At 40.8% G+C, this 16,585-nt stretch overlaps 2 protein-coding genes across 2 annotated transcripts in view; both read left to right on the top strand.

Annotated features, from left to right (window-relative positions):
* Window positions 1–9,804, top strand: part of RIPOR2 (RHO family interacting cell polarization regulator 2) — a 66,697-nt gene extending 56,893 nt beyond the window's left edge. Inside the window, exons 17-23 of the mRNA XM_088533420.1 lie at window positions 307–442; window positions 1,315–1,476; window positions 2,136–2,294; window positions 3,342–3,544; window positions 5,020–5,103; window positions 6,406–6,496; window positions 8,179–9,804. Of these exons, the coding sequence (XP_088389546.1) occupies window positions 307–442; window positions 1,315–1,476; window positions 2,136–2,294; window positions 3,342–3,544; window positions 5,020–5,103; window positions 6,406–6,496; window positions 8,179–8,279 (936 nt within the window). The 3' untranslated portion in view covers window positions 8,280–9,804. The remainder of the gene's footprint in view (window positions 1–306; window positions 443–1,314; window positions 1,477–2,135; window positions 2,295–3,341; window positions 3,545–5,019; window positions 5,104–6,405; window positions 6,497–8,178) is intronic.
* A 1,029-nt stretch (window positions 9,805–10,833) lies between these two features.
* On the top strand, window positions 10,834–15,078 carry ARMH2 (armadillo like helical domain containing 2). Its single transcript, XM_010216539.2, has 2 exons — window positions 10,834–11,106; window positions 14,620–15,078. Exons 1-2 carry the CDS (start codon window positions 10,905–10,907, stop codon window positions 15,060–15,062), a joined length of 645 nt encoding a protein of 214 aa, XP_010214841.1. The 5' UTR covers window positions 10,834–10,904; the 3' UTR covers window positions 15,063–15,078.
* Window positions 15,079–16,585: the final 1,507 nt, after the last annotated feature.

Here is a 16,585-nt window from a genome sequence, read left to right as displayed (position 1 = left end):
AACTAAATATTTTCTGGCCTTAAGATTGAGCACATAAATCAGAAATAACTTATGCAAATGGCTACACTTGGATACTTAACTGCCTGCAACTGGCTGAAGATACTAAAAATATAAGCAATAATGCTTATAAACTGGGACCGTAAAATAGAGAGACAAAAGAGTTTGAAGTTAAGAAGCTTCCAGGTGATGAATTTGCCATTACACTTTGTCAGGTGCCAGGGTTTTGGGAAGGATTTTTGAATTTTTCCAGTTGAGTAACTCCTTTTTTTTTTTTTTTCCCCCTCTCTTCCCACTTGTTTTCATCAGCAAATTGTGTTCTCCAGTAAAACACCATTTGTAGCAAGAGACCTCCTGGATAAGCTATCCAGAGAGATCCTTGTGATGGAGAATATTGCGGAGATCAGCACTGAGAACTTGGGCAACCTCACCTCCCTGACTGATGGTAAGAGACAAGTTAGGGGCTTTCCTTCTAACATGGGCTGCTCTGGATACGGGTATCGGGTTCAGGAGCCGCTGCACAGGGTGCACCCGCAGGAAATTCATACATCAGCTGGTCAGTAGCCTTGCTGTAGCCTGACCACTGGTATCCAGGAATAAAGAAGGTAGAAGAGAAAGGAGTATCCACATCCTTGTCCTGCTTGATGTGCAGCAGATGGACAAAACTGCTGCAGAGGGGAGGGGATGCTGCCACTCCGAAAGAGCCCAATCCTCTCTCCACCTCTCTTGGTGGAAGCTGTCTTACAGCACCTGATGGTAATACAGCTCTGAGTGGTTTACCTAGAAGACTGTTTTCAGTCATTTCTATAAAGAACGGTTTGTATGGCATTTGTTGCATGAACTTTCATACCTTGGATGACGTTAACATATACTCAGTTACTCATCTATGTATCTATGTGAGCACTCTGGCAAGACAGGTAAGCACACCTTGTTTTTTTTTTTTTTTTTTAAATCAAAAAAGAGAGGCCAAGTTGAGTGAGCTACCCAAACAAACAGTGCTAGGACAAGGATCAGCTCCCAGGCCCCAGCCCTGTGTTCAGACCATTTGCTACATTCTCTTAATGCTTCATGGCATTTAAAAGAATGAGACATCAACACCCTGAACTGGATCAGGGACAAATTTTCTCTCACCCTACTGTGGCAAAAGGAAGCAACCCATTACAAATGTGGGACCGTGCACTGTGAAATTAATGACAGGGCAAACTACCAAACGAACCCATCCATTAGTGAGGTCAGCAGCCCTCCACACAAGATTTTTAGGAACACAATGTTTTCAGCATGGCTCTCTTTCACCATTCATTTTGTCCTCTCCTCCAGCAATTCCAGAGTTTCACAAGAAGCTGTCACTACTGGCTTTCTGGACAAAATGTACTGGTCCTTCAGGAGTGTATCATACATCTGCAGACAAGATGATGAAGCAGCTGGATATCAATTTTGCCACCACTGTGAATGAAGAATGCCCAGGACTTGCAGAAACAGGTACCAACTGCTGCAAAAATATATCTACCTATCATCAGAATGGAGACGAATTTGGTATATTTGCTTTCTACCAGGCTTTCCTTGATTCGGGTTGCTTTTTCCAATCCCCATGGAGGTCTATTCGGATGCAGCTCCACAATTTCACCTGAAAAATCCAACAGTTCTTTAAACAATTTGGGCCCAAAATAATTAGATTGGAATAGAATGAGAGGTCAGCAGCAGAAAAAATAAAATTATATATATTTTTAACATTTATGAAATAATCGGAAAGTAAATTCTGTGTCTAAGCAAGACAATTGGGCTGTACATGTGGATGTGTGTTTAGGGATTCCCTGTACCACGTGGTTAGGGAGGACACTGTATTGGAGAAGAAGCTGCAAGATCAGCTTTCATTTCTCAGTGCAGCCTGGAAGGAGCACAGCGTAACTGGGGCCTCCTGTTGCCTGTGAACTGGCCGAAGTCAGTCCTTAGCTCATGATGATATCCTCTGGGGATGAGAGCTGGACAGAGAGAAAGTAGCTGTGCCCATAGCTGAGATTAGAAATGCTGGGAGGTATCTGGCTTGGAAAATATAGTTCTTTCTTTTGAACTTTGAAATGGACTGTGGGATTTAGCCACCAGCTTTTGTTCTAATATGTCCTTGTGTCCGCTGCCTGCAGTCTTCAGAATTCTGGTGTCTCAGATCCTGGACCGAACAGAGCCTGTCCTCTACTCCAGTATGTCCTCAGAAATCGTAACAGTCTTTCAGTATTACAACTATTTTGCCAGCCACAGTGTTAATGACCTTGGAAGCTATTTGCTGCAGCTTGCAAAAGAAGGTAGGATAAATACCTTTTGGAAACTGAAGGGGAAATATATTCTCAGTCTTTCTGAGGTCAGAATAAAACAGTTTGGCCCTTCAGCTTGATTTTTTAAGAGAAATAGGAAAGAAGGCAAGCAATTGCCCTGGATGCTAATATGGCTGCACCTAGCCACCTGTACATATCAAAGAAAAAGAGCTGATGCACTCACATCCTCAGTAATTTCTATTTCTGTATTAGAATGGGAAATAACTATGCTGAAAGAGTTGCTTTTTATTAAATGGCTGATGCTACTGGGCTGGGCCCCAGATCTGGGGAGGTTTCTGTGCCCACAGCTTTGATGGAGTTCCAGTCTTTCATCATCCTCTGTGTACAGACCTTCTGAAGTGCTGAGCTCATGTCAGGAGCCACCGTGGGGTTTGGCAGGTTCTGGCCCTGAGATCTAAAGAGGGAAGCAGACCCTCCACAAAGCATGCTCAACTTTAATTCCTGGGAAGGAAATTTGTATTCTTTTCCAGTTGAGAAAGGCTGAGGAACTTTGCCAAGTTTCCACTTTTATTTAGGCACACTGGAGAGCTCTTGCTCAAAAGCCTGGAAGGAAAAAGGCATTTCAAATCACTTCTGAAAAACACAAGCCCTCACTCTTGGTGGGGAACAGCAACCTGCTTAGAAAAATAAGTGTCACAAAGATGCTCTTGAAGTCACTACCCTGACTAGAACAGTGGCTTCACTTGTTAGGGGGGAGAACTTCCAGTTTCCATCAGAACTGGAGATTTGATGACCAGGCACTCAGCACACCTTCTGGATGAACCTTAGCACTCCATCTAGCTCATCTACTCATCTCCTCCTCGTTAGGACAGGTATTCGAGAAACCCAGCCCAGCTTAAAAGCACAGAGTCTCCCATGCAGGCACATTGCAATGCTGCCAATTGCCAAGTTGAGGATTTTTGATCTTTCTGAGTAATAAGAAAAAAAAAAGAGGATCGCTAATTGGGACAGGAGCAATCTAAAGTACTGAGAGGATAAAACAAGTAACAAGGACCTTTCTGCCTTTTGCACTTCTAGCCTCTGTGGTTCAGATGCTGCAGTCAGTGAAAGATGGGAAACTGCAGCAGAACATGGCTAAAATAAACTCTAATAACCTTCCACCACAACAAGAAGTATTGAGAGCGCTGGCTTTACTTCTGACCGAAAATAAAAATGAAGTCAGTGAGACTGTGGCATCACTTTTAACAGCTACTGCAGAAAACAGGCTCTTCAGAGAGAAGGTAAGTGGCAGAAACTCACCTATCCCCTAATCATGACATTATAAATTTCTGCCTGTAGCTTTCAAATGCCTACTGGTATAAAATAATTTCTCCAGGTTTCATTTAAACTGATCCTATGAGGTTTTCTGCATATTTTTTTTCTGTAAATATGTAGAACTGTTTCTATCTGCCATTATACTAAAGAGGTACTAGCCAAAACTGTGCAAATAGCTAGCAAGCCCTATCACCTCCAGCTGTCTTGCACATTTTAGCATTTCTGATGGGCACTCTCAGACTTGGCTTCAAAGTAACATTCCCCAACATCATCATTGTGCAAAGGCATAAATTTGAGATGTTATTCCAAAGAAGGCTGATATCTATGGGCTCTTCCACCATTTTAGAAGGCGACGAACTGCCTTGAGTGAACCAGGATCAGCTCTGATAGACCGGAATTATTTGACTTCACAAAAGCCAAGATCTATCATTGATCTATCATTGATGCAGAAGATAATAAGCAGAGCCAGATTAAACACAGGAAATAGAAGAAGAGGAAGAAATTATGGATTGACTTATACCCCTTTCACGGCACACCCTTCCCTACAATCCTTTTGTTCTCGCATCCTTCTTGTTCCCAGTCAGGATAGAGTGAAAGAACAGGAGGCTGGAAGGAGACAAGAGTGGCAGAATGGAAGACATAGAGGGAGCTCATTCTTTCCTGCTCTTCTCTACCAACTTAGCCCCCTTTTTCTTTGCCTACCCACTTCATTTTCCCTTTATACAGTCTCTTGGTATCTCACACCACCCTCTCACTGTTCCAGCTTCATGGAGGCAGCATTGCAGGGAAAATATAACCTTCTCGTGGAACATACACTCAGCTGGTTGCCTGCCTGAAAAAAAAAAAAAAAAAAAAAACACCAGATGTCTTATGGCATTATGGAGTTCATTATACTGCCACCTGCCACTAAGCTTTGCAGCTCGTGCTGGTTTTGTTTGCACAGCAATAGTTATTGATTTCTCAAATCGAGCAGTAAACTGGTCTAGGAGCTCATGGTGAGCTTACAATAGTCAATTCTCAGTCCTTCTGAAGCCCGTTCCAGCCAGGTCGTTACTAGCACTGTATTAGAGCAACCAGCTCAAGAGGCAGCTGGAGTTATTTAGACTCCAAGGCCTATTCGCTCCCTGGCAGGTTATGCAGAGGCATCTCAGGGATGCCAGGTTGTGCTGCTCAATTTCACGTGAGCGTTTACTCACCAAATTCACCCTCAGGCCACTCACCTTCGCAGAGCTGTAGTTAGTGGCCTGGGCCGGATCTGCACTGAGGACTTGCCTCCTCTCTGCCCTTGTGCCCACACAGCCCCCAGGAAGGAAGGGCTTTGCCTCCCAACGCAGGAGGACAGCAGCACCTCTGCACACCTCCCTTCTGCTCCACACAGGTGCAGACATTTTCATTGTTCACTCTTTTTTATCTTGTTCTTATCGTCTTTATCTGTTTTTAGGCCTTGATTTATTACTGTGAAGCACTTACCCAGCCCAACCTCCAGCTGCAGAAAGCAGCTTGCCTAGCTCTAAGATACCTCAAGGTAAGAGGCAAGGAATTCAGTTGTGGCACTTAGGTTTACTTTTAAGTAAGGGGTATATGAAAATGATAAGGTTTATCTTTTGCATTTCATCTTTGGCTCCCTATCATACTGATTTTAAGAGAATCACTTTGGCAAAACAGAGAAAAAATTGAGTTCTGGCTGAAAGGAAAGATATCCTCTCCCAGAATAAAATTAGCTGTATGCATATGGCTTGCAATCCAAGGGAGGAAGAAATCACAGTTCACTTTGTGCTACTTCCTAGACAGCGTAAGCCAGAAGCACAAACTATACTGGTACATAACTGGTACACCTGAAAACAGCATCTTCAGCTCACTTCTGTGCCATTTCTGCACTCCACCTGTGACAAAAAGGAAAAGCAGTTGCTCTTAACGCTGGCCATGTAGAGCCATGGGAGGCAGCAGCTGTCTAAGCCTGCCTGGTACTAGACACTGGGCCAAAAGAATGTGTTCAGTAGAACAGACACTGCAGACTGATTATTTCTCCCTCAAAACTGCACCCTGGAGAAGACCGCCCTAGAATGTAACTGCATGCAAAACCAATGCTCTTCAGCACCTAGTCCAGTATCACTTAGACATGAAAGACTGTTTCCCCTTGAACAGGATGCTAGCAGAGCACGAGCCTATAGCAGAACCCACCCAGACTCCCAGCATAAACAAGACATACACGAACACTGACTCTCTAGCTCAGAACCTCCTCCTTGTGTCATGGACAAGGAAGGTATCTGCCCTTCGTTTCACTCGCTCTGTTACTGCGTTATTGCATGACCTACTTAGATGCTATGACAGCTGCTATCTCTGCAGGCCTTTGACGCACGGCAGAACAGATTTACTCATTTTCTTCCCAAAAAAGCAGACACAAGGAAAATTGTGGAAGTACTGGTCAGCACAGAGATCAGTGAGGAGCCTGCAGCAATAACTTCAAGTGACTTGGCTGACTAGAAAACTGCTCATACAAATACAGTTAGGCCTGGGGCAACAGCCTTTTCTGACTTACTGACTGGGGATGAAACTCCCTCCCTTGTCACCCGCCTCCCTTTCCTCTTCCTACTGTACCCATACATTGGCACATGTATGGCCTTGTCCCACAGCCCCTTGCATGGTCTATAGTCCAAAGTCAGTCTTATTTATGCATACAGCATACTTATATTTACAAAAGTATTTGTGCATATGTAGACAGTCGGAAAGGAAGTGCAAACACCACTCAGTACAGTCACACAAGGTTGTGAAATAAAACCCCTGTTGTAATATGTGGTGCTAATACAGCTGGTTTTGTACTTTCCAGGCTACCGAGAGTATTAAAATGCTAGTCACGCTCTGCCAGTCTGACAATGAAGAGATCAGAAAAGTGGCGTCTGAAACTCTCCTCTCCCTTGGTGAGTTGCATGTTTTATAGCAATACACCCATGTTTCTGTTTTTAAACACAGTAGCTAATTAAGGCACCTAAGATATACAAATGCAAGGTGCTAGGCTGAAATAAAACTTCACCTAGAGGCTCAAACAGATTAAAAATATATATTCTTAGAAGTCATTAGTTTTGAAAAACATGAAACTGGACCAAGAGAAATTAAATTACGTGAGTTTGGAGACGGAAGTAAAAAAAAAAAAAAAAGGCAGAAAAAAAGAAAGAAGTTGACAAACAGAAATATTTTATGATCAAGCTGAAAAGGTACAGATGTTCTGTGCCATACTTAAAAAAAAAAAAAAAAAAAAAAAAAAGCTGGACCAGGAAAGAGAGCTGCTGTGATTTAGAATTTGATGATTTTAGTTAGGTCCGTGCTCAATGAGGGATTCAAGCTGATCACTCCAGTGACCTTGCACTGAACTAAAAAAACAATCACTGCGTCTTGCATGTCAAAGGGAGCGTAATCTCCACCTGAGAGCTTTAAGGAGGCAGGACCAGTGCACCATATATCAAACATTCTCCTCTGGGAGAATATTCTGTCATGTATTGAGCCTCCATTCCTTATTCAGCTGAACAGTTTATTCAAACAAAAACCTATTCTCAAATGCCCTCTCACTGCCACATGTTCCATTTGTGCTAAGTTATCATTATATACTTATTTGGACAGACCCTAATCCGCAAGTCTTCCAGAAATTGAACATCTTATACAGACCTTCATTTGTACCTGGCAGAACAGCTAACCTGCCCATCTGCCTGTCATCCAGCTGCATCTCAGTGTGAGGCTGCAGAGTTGCACAGCCCCAGTATTACAGGGGCACAGCTACAGTCTAAACTAAAACCAGTTGTATTTTGCTGGCCCTCCCTGACACTGCAGGCTACGCATGAATTTCTGCCTCACAGGTGTGTCCCTCTCTGATGTTAATCATGCAAGTTCTTCAAACATTCTCTTTTTTCACTCAGCAATTCAGCAGGAAGTCAATCCGCTGCTGGACATGTTATTGATCTGGTCATAACACAATTAACCCATGGTCACATTCGTAAACTGCAGGAGATTGTATTGCCTAATGATCAATTCCATACACTAGGCTACAAGCTACACTTTGGTGCATACAGATGTCAGCACCCGAGAAACAAGGGGGCTTGACAGACACAAATAGTTAAATTCAGCAAACATAGCATTTCCTTTTTTTTTTTTTTTTTGGTGACATGTTAGTAGAGACACGGTTAGATTTACTTGTTAGAAGTGCCAAGGCAGGAACTGAGAAGTGGATAAACTTTATACTGTCCAAGAAGACTGTAAACATCCTCTGCCTCAACTACATTACAGCTGCAGCTGAGACCTTGAGAGACATAGATAATTCAGTAAGACAAGCATAACAAATATTCTCATATAATCATACAAACCACATCTGCTACTGTTTTGCTCTAAATAAAACCAGCAACAAACTACAACAAGGGAAAAAACATAATACATTCAGAGCAGAGTTTGTTTTTTTAAAGTAATTTCTGAAGTTGCCTCTAATGATATAAGAAGTTCTAAGAATGGAAAGAAGTTGCCAGCAGATCAGTGCTTTCTAAGAGCAGAGAATCCAGGATTTAAAATTTTGTACAGCACTGACATGTTTTATTACGCTTGACTGTTTTGTGTTCAGGTGAAGATGGGAGACTGGCATATGAACAGCTGGACAAATTCCCTCGAGAATTTGTTAAAGTTGGAAGTCGACGTGGAATGGAAGCTGCCACAGCTTTTTAGATGGAAGAGAACCTGCCTAAATTTAACAATCAGAAAAAAAAGACAGAGAGTAACTGAGTGTGAAAAGTAGAAGGAAGGCATAGCAGAATTCTGTGAGAATGTCCTGAAATGTAGCAATTTAAAGAGCTTTTAAGGAAAAGTAAAATGTAAGATCCAGCTATGGAGTTCCTGCTGGCTCCTCTATGCAGCTTATGACGGAACAGTTGGATGCTGAGGAACAATAGTTCCTTGATTGCTCTGTAATAAATAACGCATTTGCAGTTATTCAGCCTCAGCAAACTTCTGAGTTTTTAAAGCCCGGCTTCTTCATACATTTTCCAGAGTATAATATTTGCTTCTTTTAAGTTGTTGTGAAAGCTTGCAGTATGTGATGCGGTATCTGAGACGGACACGTAGGAGGCCATGCGAGCAGAGCTACAAAGAAGCTTCTCTCCAGCGGTGTGCCATGTGTCTGCTGCCTTGCAGTGTGCCCAGCAACACTCCAGCGGCGCACACCGCCATGGGCTCCCTCACTTTGGCCTCAATGCTGAGGTATAGAACAAGTTTTGTCAAGTTTTGCCTCCAGAAACAGCACGATGCGAACCCTGGGAGGTGTCACTTCAGTGACTTATTCTGAACACCTCTGCTGGTCTTTTATTTCCTTCCTCTTGCCCTCCAACAATGAACCGTCATTAATTCTGGGGTTTGCCGGGGGATCAATCATGTACGTTCAGAAAAACTAAATGGAAAAGCGCTCTCCACCCCAGCTCCTTTCAGGGAGAAAAAAAGTGAGTACAACTTACTGCACAAGTCCCCAAGCCATTCCATTCTGTAGACTGCAAGCAGGATTAGGTTTCATACCCTCCAATTAGTGGGCTAGTAGCTTCTTTAGAGTGATTTCAATACTAAGGACTAGAACAAACTAAAGAGGACCTTGGAGGCAGTAATAAACAGTGTGTGAAGTGAAGGACGTCTCTCCCCTCGCTGCAAAAATGGAAGACGGTGCCTCACGATGTTGATTGTGGGCCTTAAGCTCACAGAGACGAATAGAATTGAAGAGTGTTTCTGTACTGTGTTCATTATGCATGAAATGCTATTTAGATGTCAATTAAAGTATCCAGATTTGCATAATTATATAGAAAAGATTGCAAACAACTCACATCAAAAAGAAGCTCTATGCGCCAAACTCATTTGGCAGACAGGATTTTTTTTTTTTTTTTTTTTTTTTTTTTTTTTTTACTGTGAATGTTACAGTGTACATATCTGTATATTTATAAAAATATATTCTTCCTTTAATTAAAAAGTACATTTTGTACAGTTCAAAATGGTTACTTGTTTACTGAGGGGCATAGACTTTTTTTATAGAAGATGAAATAACCACGTGTTTTATGTGTTTTTATAACACATCTATCCCATGAGCTGAATTCTCCCAGGTGTTCTTTTGTACTGACTTTGCTTTTTTTTTTGCCCTTAGTTTTGTGGTATTTGTACTCACCATATTTCCTATCACATTTAAGTTATAATAAAGATTATTTTTAATTACTAAGTACATCAATCCATATGTACGGTCACTCATTACATCAGCGGCTTCCCCAAAGTGAGGCTCTTAAAACGTCCAACCACAGTGGAAATCAGCTCCCAGACAGCTCAGTTAGGGCTACCTACTTGTTACTGGCTTTGGGGCAAACTGTTGTTTAATCATTTTAAAGCAAAAAGTTTATGAGCAATAGTTGTCTTTTCAAGTCTGGTCATCAAGCCACCATTTTATCACAGTCTCAGAAAATTTACCTATGTTATCTTAAGTCACCTGCAAAGTGTCTTACAGAGTGGAAACCATAATTCCTGCTTTGTAGAAGGCCCACTCATGAAGATATTGAAGTAGTCCTGTTCTAAACCTTACCAAAACATGGAGATTACAGCACATGAGCAGTACACATAGTAAAGAGCACTGTTTGAGGGCAGAGAGTGAACTCCAACTTCTTGTGCACTAGAAGAAATGGTGCAGTCTTAGCCTGTGTTTTAATAGGCACAACTTTGCATTTTCATAGGGGACTGGTTTGGCAATACCTACCTTTCCTCCCTGACAGCAGAAAGGTAACTATTTTAGTAACTAAAATAAAAATGAGAAACAGACAGGTAAGGAAAAATGGAGAAAACATGAAAACATACTGAAAATATTGTAATATGAAGTGAACCAAGACACATTTTACAAAGATGAGTTTTAAACTAAAATAATATTTTAGAAGGGAGGGATGGGGGGGGGGGTGCCACGTTTCAGTGCTCCTTCTCTGTTTGTTCCAGTGAGTGGCTATTGTTCCCATCCTAGAACCTCAGCAAGAAGTGTGTATTTTTAAGAAAAATCAGAATATTCTTATATTCCCCTAACTACTAAGAGTTCTTACTTAGGTAAGGCAGGAAATCCAAAACATACCTATCAAACTTGTTTGTATTTTGTGTATTACAGTGTAGAACATTACTTAGCAACTATGAAGTCACCGAATTCTACGCAATGCATGCGGAACTGCTGCTTAGTTACAAATTAGATGGTTGCTCTCAAGCAAGCACAAGGACCCTATATTCCCAGCTAAAACAACCTTCCATATCACTCAAGTCACTTTAAAAGCTCCACGAGGAGCACCAGGAAATATGCTGAAGAGGATGCAAAACTGTTACCAAACTTTTATTGAATATCTTTTCCCTTCTGCGAAGAAAGGGCCTGACGAGACAGATGACAGTTTTTTTCATCACAAAAAAATTCAGGATTATGGCGTAGACCTGAGGAACACAGAACTACCAATAGAGGAAAGAGCCAAAGCTGCACTGAGCATAGGACTGCTGGCATATACAGGTACCATGACAAGTGGGTTTGATGATAGACCCGATTTTTGTCTAATTTGTAGTTTGAATCCACCCTTTGCGAAGTGTATTAAAGGGAAGCCAGTCTATTACTTTGTTATAACTGTTAACAGCTGCTTATATAGCTCATACACGACAGGTAGGAGCAAATCTCGCTCTTAGTGAAGTCATTGAAAAAATTCATAGACACGTCAGTTGGAACAGTTAGATCCACAGGTAAGTTCCTATTGTGGTGTCCAAGACTGACAAGCTCAAACATGGTATAGAGGCTAAATTTCCAGTTCAAGCATTAGTATTGTTTAAAAATGGGTAAACAAAATTGAAAGTTATGTCCTGACATGATTCATGACAATGTACGAAAAGCAAAAAAAAGCATAACAAAAACAAGAAAACACATGGTCTTAATTTAAGAACAAAACCAAACACAAGTCCCAGAAGTTTCTGCCTTTGGCGTTACAAGGAAAACTTTTGGAAAATGAACCCTAAAGCTTCTAAAAGCAGAAGGTAAATAAAAAGAAACGGACAATTATATTTGTATCCTAACTAACATGTTCCTATGCCTGCAGGGCTGGCAATGCTGCTTTTTCCTACTTTATTAATGCAAGAGCTCTTCTCTCGGGAGTGAAAACAAAAACCACCATGTAGAGACAAAGTCACCCAAACAGATACCAACTAGCATAGAAACACCCAGCAGGTGTTTCACATCACAAACCCTCTTACTCAGAGCTGCAGCCAGCCGAATCTTGCCCATTTAAAGATGAAGGCCATCCCAGGAACCCCAGTTTTCTAGCACGGTTTTCATACTGTTGTCATCTGTGCAGTTTCTCCCTGATGGATATAAGCCCAAATTGCCTCTGCACTACTCTAACTACAGCAGTAGGATAAATTGGCCTGCCCAGAGTTCAAATGCCTTGAGTGAGAGGCTTCCTCCACTCCATCTACTCCAAGGAAAACCATCTAATACTGCTTTAAAGCTGTCGTCTGGGTTACATATTCATTATTGCTAACTTTAACCGCTCAAAATTAGTAATAAGACTGTTAGTATGTCTGACACATGGACCTCGCCTCCTTTAGGCTTGCCAAGAGGCTGTTGTCTGCCCTAAAGAAAAAGGTCTTCTGCAGCTGCCTCTGCTTTCTCACTGCTACCCACATAACACATTTCAGTAATTCCAAGAAATCGTAAGAAAATGTTCAGGGGAAGGCAGCTGCCTATTTTCTATATTTTAGTCTCAAACCTTGTGTCTAGAGTCTATGGAAATTAAAGGAAAAGTCAGTATCCCAAGATACTGCATGTGATGTATTTGATGTGCTAGAAATTGAGAAATCCCATAAATATAGGATGTTAGCCCTAAAACAAAGTTGTTCTTTATGGGTTTGTTTAGTTTAAAAACCATGAAGTTTACATTTTAGCCTTCCACCACAACCATTAACGAATTTGCTCTAAAAAAAAAATCCAGTAAGAAGATATTCCTGAATTCCAGAATTCGAACTTGAATAAGGTAATCAAATACTAAAATGCTTTGAGAAATGGCAAAGCAACAGTGTCCAGTGTACACAAGTATACTCAGTATTACAGCTAATGCAATTTGAAAAAGCAAGTAAATAAGATTTTAAACACTAAATCACTTAGAAGCACAGATCCTAAAGCTTTGCTGAAAATCTCATCTTTGACACAGTTCCTCAAGTGTTTTTCTTTTTAGGCTTTATTAGTTCTGTTTAAAACCATGGTCTTTATCTATACCTTTTTCACAGTTTCTAGGCATCAAAATAAAAACTCCAGCTTGTTATTACTAAGATTACAGTAAACTGCTGAGAGCACTATTAGATTCCAGAGCAAGATTCTTAATCTACCTTACTACTTTTCCAGCAAAACATATTAGTGCAGGATAAATCTTGCAGATATGCAGTGGGATTGTCTAATAAGATGCACTGCAGCCCTCTTTCAATGCCTTGGGTGCCAGCAGAGGGTACTACAGATATACCGTTCCCAAGGGTTCGACCTTCAAAGTAGCTGATAACTTCTCCCTGCAGACAGGGCACCATAAAACAGCACCATTATCACTTGCAGAACCATTTTGTGTTATTAGATGAATGGAAAAGAAAAAAGGAAATTAACAATAAACAATAAATATTTTCCACATAATATCTGTTGCTGATAGCAGTGCAATTCAGTTTCAAGAACAACAGAGCACAAGTAGGTTTTCAACTTCTGCTCCAAACTCCCAATCCAATTCTTAAAAGAAAACAACCTCGGATGGCCCTCAAATAAAAGTAAATGAATATGCAATGCCCTTCCTTGCAGAAGGTACTGAGCAACTTAACTATCTGTGCAAAGCCTGCAAAACAAAGCTGTAACACACAAGGGTGCAGGCTCCCAGATAAGCAGTACAATGCCAAACACCAAGGGATTTCAGCTGCCCAGCCAAGTAGTTACCATAGGGTAACTCACACGCTCCACACATTGTCTTAAATACAACGGGTGTTTACACTAAAACTTTTTTTTCTTTGAAAACCTATTTTCCAATTATAAAGTTGTTCCTCACACAAAAGTTGGGTTTTGAAGTTTTGTTCCTTTTTGAAACATCTGGCACCTGAAAATGCTCTTTCTCCCAACAGAAGAAATACTATAGTTTGACTTACCTGAAAATCCCATCTTCAGTTAGGTTATGCACATTTTATGGGGGCAGTACTAGGACCTGGCCCTGGTAGGTGGATCCTACTTCTGGGGAGCCTCTGAATACTTCTGTGAATCAAGAAGTCATGGCTGTAACCTGTGCAAAGAAAAGGAGTCAGCCTGTTGGCCAAGTTGGAGCACAAAGAACACAACTCTTGACAAATCCCATTCTGTGGTTCATGTTCCTGAGCTGATAATCTGATCCCGCTAGCCAGAATGTTCTCTCTAATCTCGGTTTGAACCAAGTGTGTGCCCCAAGTCACACAGTTGTGTGTCAGTGGTGGATTAGTGCTTCCCTATATATTTAAACAGAAATAATGAAGAAGTACGTAAGAGTAACGTACTCATATATCATTACTATACATCTGTCAAGTCCTTCACGCATACGTACAAAGTTGCCGTATTTACTATATAGGCTAACCACACTGCATGTATTTAAAAAAAAAAAGGATTTTTGAGCACACTAAGTCCTCAAAGTCTTCATCCTTCTAGAAGATTTCTATACAGTGATTAATACAATATCAGCTGTTTTCATATACTAATCTTTTTCTGACAATAACTGAGGCGCAGGGAGATTACAATATTTGATCAAGATCCAAAATATATGTGAAAGTGCAATAGCATATATGGGTTCAAACACCATACTATCATTCAGTCCTCATACCTAGTCTTATCCTGCACGTATTTTTTCAAGGGTTTATATAGCAGACTATTCTTTATGACAGAGGAATGAAGTGGTCCACAGCAGCCTTGGTTTAGAGATCTCCCGTGCAAGCTACTGTATTCCTAACCCCAGCTTTCTGTCCATAGCAGTAATGTTGTCTGTTACAGGTGGGACAAACGCTGCACTGTGTGCATCAGAATACATACAGGACTTGTATGATCTATTCTGCACACAATCAGTTTCAACAAAAGTAAGGATCCATGTACTCCAAGGACTGTCCTGTATCTGTTATACAAGTCCTGGCAACCAAAGAAAGGCAAAAGATTTACATCTAATAACCCGTCTTCTTGACCACCTGGATGAAGAGCAAGATTCAGCATCAGCAAATGAAGGCCTCACGGTCCAGTTCTGGATCTGCTACCTACTGACAGTTCTTTGTTGTAACAACATCCCCTGTATTATGGCAGTTCACAAAGTAGGAGGTGAAAAGCTAGAAAAGAAGCTGAAATTCCTGTCTCGTATGGATTGGTTTGGCTGGCCAGATAACTATGCAGCAGCACTTTTTTCCCTTCTAGGATTTCAGAGACTACAAAGTATTTCATATGTTTAAGAGAGCCACCTCAAAAGAATAGTTATGATCTGAATATTGTAAACTAGCACCCAGTTTCCTTCAAAAAAAAAAAAAAGTACTAGGGCAAAATAAAGGAAACATGTTTCCCCAGCCTTTCTGTACGTAGACTGAGGTGCAATTACTCAATTTTGTTTGCTACATCTGTGTGCTACTAGAATTTAACATGAAATGGAAGCCAGAGGGAATATCACTTCCCCTAACTGCTTTCAATGGGAATAATGCCAGAAGCATTAAAACATCCATTAAATTCCCAAAATGCACATAGGAAAAAAATCTAAAGGTGCTCAGAAACTAGGCATCACAGACCATAGCTTGCATGGAAATCTGTTAACTAAGAAAGCTGTCACTCACTCTCAACTTCTTATACACACTTCAGTAAAGTTCTGGGCAAAAGACCTGGGAAATGCACAGAGAAAATCTATTTTACACAAAATACACGGCATGTCTCTTAAGCTTAAGTGAAGATAATAAATAATTGTAGAAACAGAATATAGCTGCTTACAGGTGAACATAGGTAATAAATTTCAGAACTGCATTCCTCAAAATCCCTGACCAGTCTGGGTCCACAGTGCCTCAGACACCCATGGGGGCACTAAGTACCCATTTTGGCAAGACCACCTGCATCTAGCTCACAGAAACCCTGCTAATTTATAAATCGGAATATTTCCAGTTATCTCAGTCTCCTGGAAGTCAGCGGCCACCATCTGCTTTTAAAGCTGCCTCGGGAAGACTTACAGACTAACTGCCGAAAAATAACTTCAGGCCAAAACCTCTGTATTTACTCTTTCTACTACTTTAGGGCTTGCAAAATGAAGATTTTTTTTTTGCCATACAAATACCAAATAAGGTTAAAATAACTAGATAAAGTTAAAAAATGCTTTGCATTCCTGTAAACACTTCTCAGAATCAGGGAAATAGTAATATTTTGGTAAGCATAAACTAATTCACATCTTGGTAAATACCAACACTTCACTTCTAAAACAAACACCGAGTTACCTCTTAGGATAGCTCTCAAGCATATGGCATTTTATTCCCATCTAATTTTCAATGCAGCTGCTTTTAAGGGCAAAAATAACCACCCACCTTCCATGTAAGTTAAGAAAAAAAAAAAATCATCTCTCTAGAGAGGATGGTCTAGCATTTTTTGTTTAGGCAAGCTCCCCTTTAGAGATATATCTTGGGGAGAAAAAAAAAAAAAAAAAAACCCTCCAAAAAGGGACAGAGGTAGTTATTTGAAAATACCAGAGAACATAAACCTAAGTAAACCTCAGATCACCCTGAGTTTCATTAGCCATCCTGAAGTCTTCCTTAAGTCTTACCAACAGCACAAATTTGTGTCTCAAAAGCAGAGAAAGGACAATAGTCTTTTATGTTCCTAAGAGTTGGCTGTTTTCCAGACACTACCAGTCTCCTCTTCTTCTTTTCCCCTCATGCTGCTTTTATAATAAATACTGTACTTCACTGTAACCTTCCTTTCAAAACTCTTGAACATCAAGAAATTA

This window comes from Tinamus guttatus, unplaced genomic scaffold (genome assembly GCF_059628265.1).
Source record: "Tinamus guttatus ecotype Peru unplaced genomic scaffold, ASM5962826v1 Tinamus_guttatus_pri_ptg000497l, whole genome shotgun sequence".
Classification (NCBI taxonomy): domain Eukaryota; kingdom Metazoa; phylum Chordata; class Aves; order Tinamiformes; family Tinamidae; genus Tinamus; species Tinamus guttatus.
The sequence above is the reverse complement of the archived record's forward strand: the minus strand, read 5'-3'. Positions and strand labels throughout refer to the sequence as shown.

What these genes read in the sequence shown, in the direction of transcription:
- ARMH2 (XM_010216539.2), top strand. Translation starts at nt 10,905, where the DNA reads ATGCTGAAGAGGATGCAAAACTGTTACCAAACTTTTATTGAATATCTT. An exon ending in AGGACTGCTGGCATATACAG is followed by an intron (nt 11,107 to 14,619) that starts GTACCATGACAA and finishes TGTCTGTTACAG; the next exon opens with GTGGGACAAACGCTGCACTG.